This window comes from Conger conger, chromosome 2 (genome assembly GCF_963514075.1).
Source record: "Conger conger chromosome 2, fConCon1.1, whole genome shotgun sequence".
Taxonomy (NCBI): domain Eukaryota; kingdom Metazoa; phylum Chordata; class Actinopteri; order Anguilliformes; family Congridae; genus Conger; species Conger conger.
The window spans coordinates 58,568,332-58,580,576 of record NC_083761.1 but is presented as its reverse complement, the minus strand read 5'-3'; the positions used below and the strand labels follow the sequence as shown (position 1 = coordinate 58,580,576).

At 46.9% G+C, this 12,245-nt stretch overlaps 2 protein-coding genes across 2 annotated transcripts; both read right to left on the bottom strand.

Moving 5' to 3' along the window:
- Window positions 1–321: 321 nt before the first annotated feature.
- On the bottom strand, window positions 322–2,602 carry LOC133122406 (acyl carrier protein, mitochondrial-like). Its single transcript, XM_061232364.1, has 5 exons — window positions 2,389–2,602; window positions 1,589–1,711; window positions 1,347–1,434; window positions 1,012–1,120; window positions 322–828 (listed from the first exon to the last, which is right to left on the bottom strand). Exons 1-4 carry the CDS (start codon window positions 2,554–2,556, stop codon window positions 1,029–1,031), a joined length of 471 nt encoding a protein of 156 aa, XP_061088348.1. The 5' UTR covers window positions 2,557–2,602; the 3' UTR covers window positions 322–828; window positions 1,012–1,028.
- Window positions 2,603–3,788: 1,186 nt separating this feature from the next.
- On the bottom strand, window positions 3,789–12,083 carry palb2 (partner and localizer of BRCA2). The gene is made up of 13 exons (XM_061230474.1): window positions 11,972–12,083; window positions 11,665–11,749; window positions 11,456–11,515; window positions 11,273–11,375; window positions 9,882–10,931; window positions 7,840–9,470; window positions 7,421–7,570; window positions 6,839–6,924; window positions 6,189–6,350; window positions 5,508–5,624; window positions 5,165–5,252; window positions 4,909–5,054; window positions 3,789–4,612 (listed from the first exon to the last, which is right to left on the bottom strand). Exons 2-13 carry the CDS (start codon window positions 11,728–11,730, stop codon window positions 4,390–4,392), a joined length of 3,882 nt encoding a protein of 1,293 aa, XP_061086458.1. The 5' UTR covers window positions 11,731–11,749; window positions 11,972–12,083; the 3' UTR covers window positions 3,789–4,389.
- Between the last annotated feature and the right edge of the window lie 162 nt (window positions 12,084–12,245).

Here is a 12,245-nt window from a genome sequence, read left to right as displayed (position 1 = left end):
GGTACAATTAGAACCGATATTGCAAACATAATTAGTAGTGTACCAAAGTTCCACGTATGAATGGGCCACAGGATATACAATGATACAGTTATTCAAAAAGTGACTGCATACTGGAAAACCAAATCATCAAAATACATGTTGTTCATTCAGAACAACTTGTATATAGCAACCAGTCATTCTCTTAACCCCGTTACAGTTCAGTCAACATTACTTCATTTTAATGTTTCACAGTCATAGAAACTGAAAGCTATAATACATAAAGTTTTAGTTTATTAAGGATATCTTCTTGGCATTTGGTAAAAGAAACCCTGACACGGCATGTACACACACTGAAATATCATTTTATTGCAACGCAAAAATAAAACATGAACGCTCACGTTTACGAGGAAGTTTCTGTACTGTGCGTTTAAGATCAGAGGGCAACAAAAACATGTGCAGGGAGGTGTGAGGGAGATTCCAACAGAAGATGAGCCATTACAAGTTGCTATGGAGAGGGGAAGAGCCAGAGGCTATGTCATACAGCAGACTCGCATCCCCTCTCATTAACACTACAGTTTCTGTGCACATGCTGCTTTATCACAGTCTAACATTAATGTTGTGCGTTTCGGCGCAAAGAAAAATAATCTTGGTCAAGGTGCGTTTCACTGGCAAGGGTGCAATTAAACCCTGCAACCACCAGGTGGGGACAACTGCATTAAGTGCTAATCAAAATCCAGCAGAACCATAACAAAAAATGTTTGTATAATTTTTAAAATAAAACATAAATACAGATCCATCTGCAGTAGGTCCAAGTGGGGTGCGGTGGGCGGCACATTTACCCACCTGCAGCTAAAGGAAAACACTTATTAGGCATTAAATAAGCACAGAAAAACATCTGAACACTATCCAAAACAGATTCTTACAAAACTGCAAAATACAGACAGCTCATTTTCCACATTCACAAGATATTATGTTCAAACCTACAATTAGTATACACATAAATGATAAATGGAGAGGTAGAAAATATCTTACTACAGGCGAACTGTCCTTTATTCATACACATCCTTCTTATCAGCAATATAATGTACAATCTCCTGAGGAGACATTAGCTTCTCAGCCTCTGCATCTGGGATCTCAAACCCTGCAAATCAGAGGAAAGAGGGACAGTTTTTTACTGCTTTCAGAAAAATAGTATATTTGATCAACTTAGCTATTAATTCAAACATGCAACTAACATCTACTCATTCATGGTGTTTTAGTATTCACAACTGAATTTTTCACATTCATTTATTCATCTGTGTATTTACCAATTTATTGTTTACATATTTGGTAGATTGCGGACACATACAGCCAAAAATGATACATACCAAATTCATCTTCCATGGCCATAATTATCTCCACCTGGTCCAAACTGTCCAGCCCCAAATCTTTCAGAAAATGAGATGTGGCTTCAAGCTAAAATATATATAAAAAATAAATAATAGATTGCAGAGATACCATTCCACTTGAGTAGCGAATCACAATTGTGTGCAAAAATTGTGTGCAGATATACACATGCTTGGTTTGGTTCAGTAAAGGCACTGAGAAACACAAATAAGTGGTTTCTTACTTTTGAAGGGTTTATCTTGTCGTACAGCTTCAGCACATAAAGGACTCGATCCTTGATTGTTTCAAGAGTAAGAGGAGGCAGGTCCCCATACTGTCTAAGGGGCTGAATCAGTGGACTGGACACCTGCAGGAAGAGGTCAGGGAAACTATGCAAACACAGCAAGGGTTCTTCATTCGAAAATAACTGCAGTCCAGTTGCTATGTACACGCAGCATCCGTACTAACGTTACATAATGACAATTCTAAATAACAATATAATATATAATATTCTAGATAAAGTTTACTCTAGGTAGCCAGCTAACTTATTGGATATGCTTTTGGAAGACAGCGTTATAGAATAACGTAGATAAGTCATTCGTTTTCATCTTAATATTACGTAAGCTAGAGCTCAGATGAAGCATGTTCAGCAAGAAATTGTTACTTTACGTAATTTGAGTCGATAGACTTAAGTTAGCATAGCAGACAAGACTCGCATAACAGCTCATTCAATCTGATAAATTTCACCTCATGGGTAGTTAGCTAGCAAGGACAATCATCCCAACACAAGCTATGAGAACTGCAGGGCTAATATTACTACTAAGCTAAAAATATAACGACCAGAACAACAATTGTCTGTCGGCTACCTAGCAAGAAACACGTAGCATGCACCATCCCAGCTAGCGAGCCATTCATTCATGTGACCCCAACACACAGGACAGGTAGGCCAGTGCATCCTAGTTCCTACACACCGGCAAGCTAGCTAGTTCCAGATAGACCAATGCAATGGCAATAGTCCCAAGACGTTCTCAAGAGTTAAATTACCCATGTAAGACCGGTCTGTCGTGTTTTTTGGCTGCACGAAAGGATGGACAGCGGACGCTGGTTGGGTCGTGATGCCGTTGCAGCTTTCACTGCAAAACTGCCATAGCAAACTCTCCGCGAGGGTCTGGCTAGCAAGCGGACACATTTGGCTAGGACAAGAGACGCCATGATTGTAAAATCAGTCAAATCCCACAATGCAACGCAAAGATACACTTCAGAATGCGCATGTCTTACTTTACAGACTATTCGAAACTGCATCTTAGAAATAGAAGTTATCTGCTTGTTCAAGAAATTATGTATTGTATGAAATGTATGTAATTAGAATATATTCCCCTTACAAGCAAGAAGACATCTTGATTAATTGTTTGATCTCTTTTTCCAAAGAATAGTATTTGACATGTCCTATTGCAACAAAAGCAAAAGAGCTTCGAGAATCTTGACTGTGAATGACATCTGCCCCTCATTTTAATGAATAAGAATTAGATTTAACATTAATAGGAGCAACTGTTCATTCTGAAATTGTGACAGTAGCTACAAAACATATATCTTTACCTGCTCTCACTGTACAACTTTTTGGGTTAATGGAATCGAATGGTTTGATTTATATGACATAAAAATCTGTCACGTTAATAACCCTCCCTTGTTAATTGTATTGAAAAAGCAATCGGATTCAGCAATTATGTATTTTAGTCAACATTATCTGATCTTACTTTCTCAGAAATGTACTTTTAGTCTGGAATTATGTTTGTATTTTAATACATTATTTAACTTGTTAATGGGTTGTTGGTGGACTTGTAATTTCTAAATATTGTTTTTGTAAACTGTTGTTAGTGTAAAACCTATGCAAGAGTTGCATTTATTGTTGGATTGAAAACCAATATACACTGGGCGCCCCAGGAATGAGTTTGAAACCCCGGTTCTGAAGAAAAGCTGGTGTCCTCGAATTGGTCTGGAAACGTTGTCAGTAGACAACATTGGCTAGCTAAATGGCCAGAAATCTGCAAATACAGTGCTGTGCATTTATATATAAAATATACTGATACAACTAGTTAACCCCTTTAGTGTAATGGCTCCAATAAAAGTATACCATCACAGTTTAACAATGCAATATTTTGACAGCTAAAAATTTAGCTAGAAATCGTGATACATTTTTTTTATACTACAATCAATACAAACCACTTTCTTTACAACTGTTATTTTTTACAAATTAAATGTTATCAACAGAACACTGAATAAACAACGTCCAAATTTAGACCAACTTGAAATCACATGAAACACCAAACTTATACAATGAGCAGATATGCATTTGTTGGATTGCTTGTTCAAGTGAGCCAGGGACATCATTCTCATCCAAATAAGTGAAAAGCAGGAAACCAAAAACATTTTATTATCTTTCCGGGTTTGGCTTAATTCAATCATTAACTCCATCAGACATTTTGACTTTCTTAATTTTGAAGTTAAAATGTGCTTTACAGAATTATATTAAAATCATTCTGAATTTAGCTTTTTTTTGCACAAAATGGGGAGGGTACCATAATCGATCATCTAGCACAAGCATTTGCCAATATGGATGTCTGCATTTGTCCTGGATTTCCTGAACACGAGAGCAAAAGCAGATAAGAACACAGTGGGAACAGCTGAGAAAAACATTTTTACACTCCATTTATAGGCTGAGGCAACACGTGTATTTTATATCTGTTATTTTGGCACTGGGAATAGTCTGGCGCAGTAGTCCTCACTCCTGGTCCTGAAGAGCTGCAGTGTGTGCTGGCTTTTGCTGTTACTCAGCACTTAGTTGATCAATTAAAGCAGTTAATTACACAGTTAACTCACCTCACCTGGTTTCTGGGGTCTGAACTGGCTGCTGATATTAAGGCTAAAACAAAAACCAGCACACCCTGCGGCTCTCCAGGACCAGGAGTGAGTCACTGGTCTGGCATATCGGTTGCGTGTGACTGAGCCAGCTATGCTTCCTGAGGTGGTTCCCGTGGTCCAGCAGTACTACAACAACCCGAGAGGGGTGTACTGGTAAAGGAAGACTTCTCCATTCAGGTGTCCGGTCAGGAGATTGCGGGGGCCGCCCCAGCGGGCGATGTGGCACCCTTCCTCCGGACCCCGTGCCAGCCGGGCCACACAGTCACTGTCCCTGAGGTCCCACACAGCCAGGAACCCCGACTGGAAGACTGCAACCACTGCTGATCCCCACACGTCCCCGTCTGTGAACCTGCACACAGACACATTGTGAGCCACAGACACAGCATCAGTAACAGACACAGTGGTCCTCAATCCTGGTCCTGGAGAGCCACAGGGTGTGCTGGTTTTTGTTTTAGCCTTAATATCAGCAATTAATTCAGACTCAAGAAACCAGGTGAAATGCTTAAATGATCAATTAAGTGCTGAGTGACACTGAAAGCCAGCACACCCTGCGGCTCTCCAGGACGAGGAGTGAGGACTGGTGTAGGCACTCATGTTCAGAGAGTTCTGTCTGCTCTGCGTTAGCAGCACATTACACTGTCTTACCTCCCCACGCACTGTGAGGGCACAGCCAGCTGGTGCACAAGGACAGATTTGGCAGTGACAGGGTTGGTGGCAATCAGAGAGAAGGGTGCCCCTTCATCCAGGTTGTTAAGGAGAAAGCGATGCTGCAGCAACACAAATAGCACCCCCTGCAGGACAGACCCAGAGAAACACAGTTTCCACCTGCAGCATTGCTCTGCATCAGCTGTAAATCTACTGAGCTGCACTTGGTAACTCATTTAAACTCCAACTGTCTTACGCTCTGGGAGTATCCTCTCACACACATGGTGCCTGAAACACTCTCCCCCAGAGGGAACCTCTGCAGCAGATGCCCAGTCCTCATGTTCCTGAGAGCAAACACACATGCTCATTTTTGTCAACAATCACAGTGACCATGTTACACATAAAATAATAATTAAAAAGAAACATTTAAAGTTTTCCCTGAGGATGTTACAAAAGCCATGCACATCTGATTGATAGAAGTTAGAGGGATCACATTAAATCTCTTCATACATTTAAAGTGAATAAGGAGGGAATACCATAATAACAAGCATTAGGTTACTTAGGGTACATTAGGGTTTAAAGCTGGAGCTCTCTCTCACCAGAGCACAAGGTGGCTAGAGTCTGTGGAGCCAATCAGAGCATCACTCTGTCCATCCACAGCAGCCAAAGCCTGTACAGACTGCCCAGGAGAGACCAGAGAGAGCGAGTCCTCCAGCCTGGCAGACAGGGCACACAGCACTATTCTCACTTCTTTCATTTAACCTTCATTTATACAGGGCAGGCTGACTGAGCACACTTACACATCTATAACAGAGCCCTGTTCATCCCCACACCAGTAGCCTAGCCTACTTTACATTACATTATTGGCATTTGGCAGACGCTCTTATCCAGAGCGACGTACAGTTGATTAGACTAAGCAGGAGACAATCCCCCCCTGGAGCAATGCAGGGTTAAGGGCCTTGCTCAAGGGCCCAACGGCTGTGCGGATCTTATTGTGACTACACCGGGATTAGAACCACCGACCTTGGGTGTCCCGGTCCTTTACCTTAACCACTACGCTACAGGCCGCCCTTGTTACAGTGAAGGCACATGATACAGTGTAACAACATAAGATAACATCATATGTGAAACTTTATGTGCTGCCATTTTGGCCAGGACTCTCAATGGGAATACTCCTGGTAAAATAAAGGTTAAATACCAATAAAACAATACAGAAAACCGAGATCCCTGAAGATGTGATTAATGATAATGCACCTCTGTGTGGAGGAAAGGAGCCATACCTGCCCTCCTCAGACAGCGTGAACACTTGCACGGTTTGGGTGGACCCGGAGGCGGCACAGCAGGCCACCCTGGCCCCAGACACGCCCAGCACAGCCTGCACTTCTCCTGAGCACAGCACCGCCTGGGAGAGCTGCTCCGTAGCCCCGGCACAGCACAAGACCCTGCACACAGCAGGGGGTATTTCACAAAGCCGGAGAAAAACCTGGAGCCCCCTCAAATATGGATTGGAACATCGACTAAAGTAAAAATAGCTGTTCCGAGTTTTACTCCGGCCTACTTGGTTAACCAGCTTGGTGGAATAGCTCCCAGGTTTACACACATCAGATTCTAATGCAGGGGGGCCCAATCATATGCTATGGAGGGCCGAGAGTATGCAGGTTTTCATTCCAACCAATCCCTACACCAGCAATTTCACTAATTAGCTCCCTGTTCTCTAGTCTAAAGTGTGTTAATTAGTGAAATCAGCTGGCGTGGTGATTGGTTGGAATGAAAACCTGCAAAACCTGCCTCCTAGTCACATGATTGTGCACTCCCGCTCTAATGGAATGCAAGAGTATGCAAATGGCTCCCAACAGACACAAAATGCTGAATTTCTCACCTCCTCTGCACTGAAAATATTTATAGTCAAGTGTAAATAGTTTTCCTGTACCTGGCTTCTCTGATCTCCAGCTTGCCCAGAGAGACACAGAGTAGTCTGTGGGAGTCAGGCACAGAGAGCAGGGAAATCACTGGGTGCTGAAATAGACACACACAAAGAATCCATTACTGAACACAGTAGTGGTGTCACACAGCTCTCTGTACTGTTCTCTCTAAAGTTCTGACAGCAGCAAACAAATGAATGCAATTACTCCTGAAAATTTTTTCCTGTATTGTTCTGTAAAACATTCCTCCATTTGTCTGATGGATACATACAAAAACTATTCTGATAAGAAACATCACTCTGGCCAATAAAAATAAACAGATCATAACGGACTTCCTTCTGTGGCAGATACATTTGTCACTCTGATAGACATCTCTCTATGAAAAACACAAGAAATATTGTACTGTGAAAGACAACTAATTCCTTGGAGACTTCTGTCGTCCGTGAAAGATTCTCACTCTGTCATCTCTGAAAGACGACTCTAGTTCTGTAATACTTCTCTATCCACAGAAGACAGAAGTCACGTTCTGGCAGACATCTCTCAGGCAGCTGCTGTGTAGTCACTTGTAGTGACTCAAGGGGAGACGGTACCTCAGTGAACTTCCAGGTGTGCAGCAGACTCCATCGCTGGGAGGAGCTCTGTCCCCACACACACACCTCCCACTCCTCTGCCGTCACCACACACCAGCCTGCCGCTCCGTACACACTGCACACGTCCACCAGGCAGCGGCCTGGAGGGGCCTGCAGACACACACAGACACACAAACACACACACACACACACATCGGTAACACAGGCTAACCAATCACAGGATACAAATACCCCACCTGTAACACTGACCAACCAATCACAGCCTGCCAATACAACCAGAAGGCGGGCACTTTTTGGGAGTATTTCATAAGTTCCAATACACCAGACTACATAAACTACTATAAACTGTAGAAAAATCTTTGAATTCAAAACAAATACATAATTGATCCAGGTCTGGCATAGAAAAGAGACAGTGCTACCTTCAGTGTGTGTGTGAGCTTCAGGCTGCTGCAGAGAGGGCCCTCCCGGCCACCAGGGGGCGATGGAGGGGGAGTCTCCAGCCTCTTCTCAGCAGGGCTCTGTCCCCACGCACTGTGTCCAGGCTGAGACGGCGTCTGTACACCACGGGACCAGGCAGTGTCGGTGAAGTAGGAGTCCAGGTCTCTGTCCCCGTGCTCTGACCTCAGTGAACAGGACGGCAGGGTGTCTGGGCCCCGAGGGGCCGGACAGCCTGAGTGCTGAGTGCCATCGTAGTCTGAGATTCTGAGAGAGACCTGCGCTGGTGTCTGTGGGTTGGCGACCTCCTCCTCCATACAGGGTGTAGGCATACTCCCCATGTCTGCGTCTGGGTCTGGGTCTGGGTCTACACAGCCCCGTCCACCCAACACTGGGAGAGCCCGAGTCCGCTGAAGAGCCTCGCCCTTCCTGTCCGTCAGGGGGGCGGAGGATACAACAGCTCCATCCTCATCTTCTGGAGGGAGAGGCAGTGGGAGAACGCGGCGGGATTCGAGGGGTTCAGGGAGGAGAGAGCGGGCGTCCAGAGGACAGGGGGAGGAGTGACTACTCACAGGAAGGGCACTTGGACTCTGACAGAGCGAGGAGAGCGAGTCGGTCACCGGACGCTCCATAGCATCAGGAGAACGTGCGTGAGCCACACACTGATCTCCACCAGTAAACTCCTCACCCTTGTGTGGCTCCGCCTCTGTCTGTGCAGCACAGAGGGCATTCTGGGATTGACTGTTTCTACCTGAGCATGGTGCAAGGGAGAGAGAGGGTGTCTGTGCTTCTGGGCTAGGCTCACAAGAGAGAACAGAGAGCCGGACTCCCTGGGGTGGGGTACAGGGTGCTGTGGACTGGGCGGTGGCCTGGTTGTGGGGGCTTAGTGCGTTTGGGGGGGTGGAGTATGTGCAGTCCTGCGTGGGGGGTCTGGAGTGGAGAGGAATGGCAGGGGTGACCCCTAGAGAGGGGAAGGAGGGGCTCCCACAAGAGGAGAGAGCAAGAGTGGTGTTTTTTGGAGTCTGGGGAACAGTCAGGGTTGGGGTCAGGCTCAGGTTCAGAACATGGGGAGACAAAGCCTCTACATCTGCACCTGTGCATACTGACCCCTCCTCCTGCCCTGCCCCCACCCCCACACCGCCTCCCTGTCGCGCACACCCACCAGCTATAGGCTCAGCTCCATTCCCTCTCTCCACAGGCAGCGAATCACAGCCTGGCCCCTCCCCCTTATGCGTGACCTCACCACATATGAAGCTGGGCGGGGGTGATTTGGGTGCATCCCTGTCTGATCCCAGATCAGTCTGGTGTGAGGTGCGAGATGCAGGCTTCTTCCGGTAGGAGTTTCCCAAAGGAGTTCCTAGCGCCCTCTGGCGGGTGAGGTACGGTGAGCAGTGAGGGACAAAAGCCTCCAGGTCCCTGGCAGTAGACCTGAGCTTCTGCCGCTTCAGCGTCCCAAACTCGTCGTCGGGAAGGTGGAAGTCTTCGGTGTCGAAGTGCGAGAGGAGAAAGCGCAGGCTGAGGTGGCTTTCTCCCAGGGTGGCCACATGGGGGCGCTGTGGTGCAGGACTGGAGGGCAGAAGGGCCTTCATCCCCCTGGTGGAGGAGCAGGGCGATGCTACAAGAGAAACACACACACACACACACACACATTACCTCTGACCTGTCATAATTATGACAAATCGTGATTTACATGATATTATTGATTAATTGAAATTAATAATGAAGTCAGTTTGAAGGCCGACAAGTCACAGTGCCACTAAAGTACAGTCAAAAAACGTTGCCCTACCACTGAGACATTCCTTTCCACTGCTCTGTGAATTTTCCTTTGTGAAAGGAAACAAAGACATTTTTGGACTGCTGCTTTCTGTTAGCTGGCTCTTTGTGAGGAAAATGGGATACATCTCCTTTTCAGCAGGGCTACAACGGGCATCCGTGTCAGGGGTTAGCACAGGGTCGGTTCTGAGGCACTCTGGGGTCGGGGGATCAATACCAAGGGGAGGCGGCACATCAGGGGTGTGGTTCCTACCCTGTCCCTGGCCAGGCCTGCTCTTCCTCCCCCCTCGCCTCCTCCTGCCTCTGGCTGGTTTTGGAGGTCCGGCCCCCAAGGCCGGGGGAGAAGAGCGCAGAGTCAGGCTGCTCTCCGACTCCGGAGTGACGTGGCCCTCGGCGTCCGTGTCTTTACAGACGGCCGTACGAGACACAGCGGAGGCCCCCCGCCCCCTCCTCCCCCTCCCTCTCCCCCGCCCCGCCCTCCCGCCGCTCAGCTGACTCTGAATCACTGCCCCCAGGTCCACGCTGCTCTGGGCGGCCGACATTCTGCGCGTGGTCCTGACATAGTACTCCACCGGGAAGAGCAGCCCCTCGATTAGGGTGCAGGAGTCCAGGCACCCAGCTCCCCCTGGGGCGGGGAGCGCCATGCCGGACTGCGGACACTCTTCTGTGGGAGCCTCTGGCTCCGACACGGAGACTTCGCTCACCAGGGCGGAAAGAGTCCCTGCTCCGTCCGAGGACGGGACGGGTGTGGCTGCTGTGGGGCAGTCCGGTGGCCCCAGGACCGGGGCTGTCTTAATGTCCGATACGGCCGTGTCCGTACTACCGCCCCCATGCTCCGTCCTGTGTGCTGAGACTGGCAGATTTACGGGCCCTTGGTCATGTGTGAGCTCTGTATATTCTCCCCCCACTGTAGCCACAATGCCGTCTGGCTCAGGTTTAGGCTGAGACTGACTCGTCCCGGCACCGAAATCGATAGCGGGATCCCGTCCGTCCTCGCTGGTCTCGGTGTTCTCCGTGTCCGAGACCCCGGAGTCGGTCCTCTCCCTCCTCTCCCAGCGTAGCCGGCTCCTCCGGGAGCGCAGGCGATGGGCGGAGCGCCGGCGGGGCCCCTGACCCGGTGCGGGGCTCTCCTCCTGCGGGGTGTCAGACAGCCGAGAGGACTCCGACGAGCCTGCCGCCACTCCGGGGCTCACGTCGGGTCTCAAGACGTCATGGGGAAGACTGAAGAGGACAGATGGACTCTGCTTCTGGTCCTCAGGGCCGCTGTGGTTAACAGGACACGGTCTCCTCCCCTTAGCTTCACCTGAGAGCAAAAGGGTGCATAACTGAAGGCAGAAACTTTCTCAATTTCCATTACACACCTCTTCATATTCAGTTCACATCCTCTGAATCCCCAAATATCTTGTGCAGTGGTCCTCAGTCCTGGTCCTTGCAGAGCTGCAGGGTGTGCTGATTTTTGTTCCTGCCTTAATGTCAGCAACCAATACAGACCCAAGAAAGCAGCTGAGGTGAATTAAATGTACTTAACTGATCAATTAAATAAATTAAGTGCCAAGTGAGAACAAAATCTAGCACACCCTGCGGCTGTCCAGGACCAGGAGTGAGGACCACTGGTGTAGTGGAATAAAACGGGGAGAAACTTACTGGGTTCAGACAGGCTGTCAGGGTCTTGTCCCTCCTGACGCAGGTTTTGTTCAGCAAGTCTGCTTCTCACATAGTTCCGCACAGCATCAGATCGCTCAGCCCGCTGGCGGAAAACAACAAAACAATCAAAACCTAGCTTGAGCTGTTTTTTTCAGCAAGGCAGAGATCCAGAAATGTTCTCACCTTCAATCTTTGAACGGTTCTGTTGTACTCCCTTTGTAATATAGCCAGCCTTTCCTTAAGCTGAAAAATAATATCAAAAAGCAAAGAGTGTTCATAATGGCACACGAATTGCTTCCTAATAATAATCTTCCCCCAAACCAAACAAGCAAACACTTTCCCCAAACATATGGCCAATTTGTGTTTCGGAAGAAAAAAGGAAACATAGGCACCTTCTCTTTGTCATCGCAATGAAGCACAGTTTTCAGACTCTCTTCCATCGTCCTAAAATGCAGCATGTGAATCGGGGAATTTTACCTATGAAACAGACAAATGCATTTTTTATAAGAAGCGCCTATACTGTATAGCTACATACATTAAATAGCGAGTACTTAAGACAGCTGTCCATTTTCGAATGACATCGCAGGAAACTATACACAATTCAGGTAAGTACAAGGTAGGCAACCGAAAAGGTAATTCATACATCACAGATAGACATTACGTTACGAGACTATCATGGGAATTATAACGATAACCTACCGCCTCTCCACAATGTTTCTACGGGAGACGTGTAGATTTTCGTGTTCCCGCAACTTTCTGAATAGTCACAATTAATCGATGCCAAGCATGTTCGAGCATTCTACATTTGAACATTGCGTCAGAATTGAGAGTTCAGTTTAATAAAACGCGTACATTAAAATAGAACAATGTTGTAAAACAGTTATAGAAAAATATATTTGCAAAAGGATTTTAATGTAGGCGTCGAAGCATGTTGTTGAAGGCCAAAATAAATTGGATCGGTAATCATTATGAA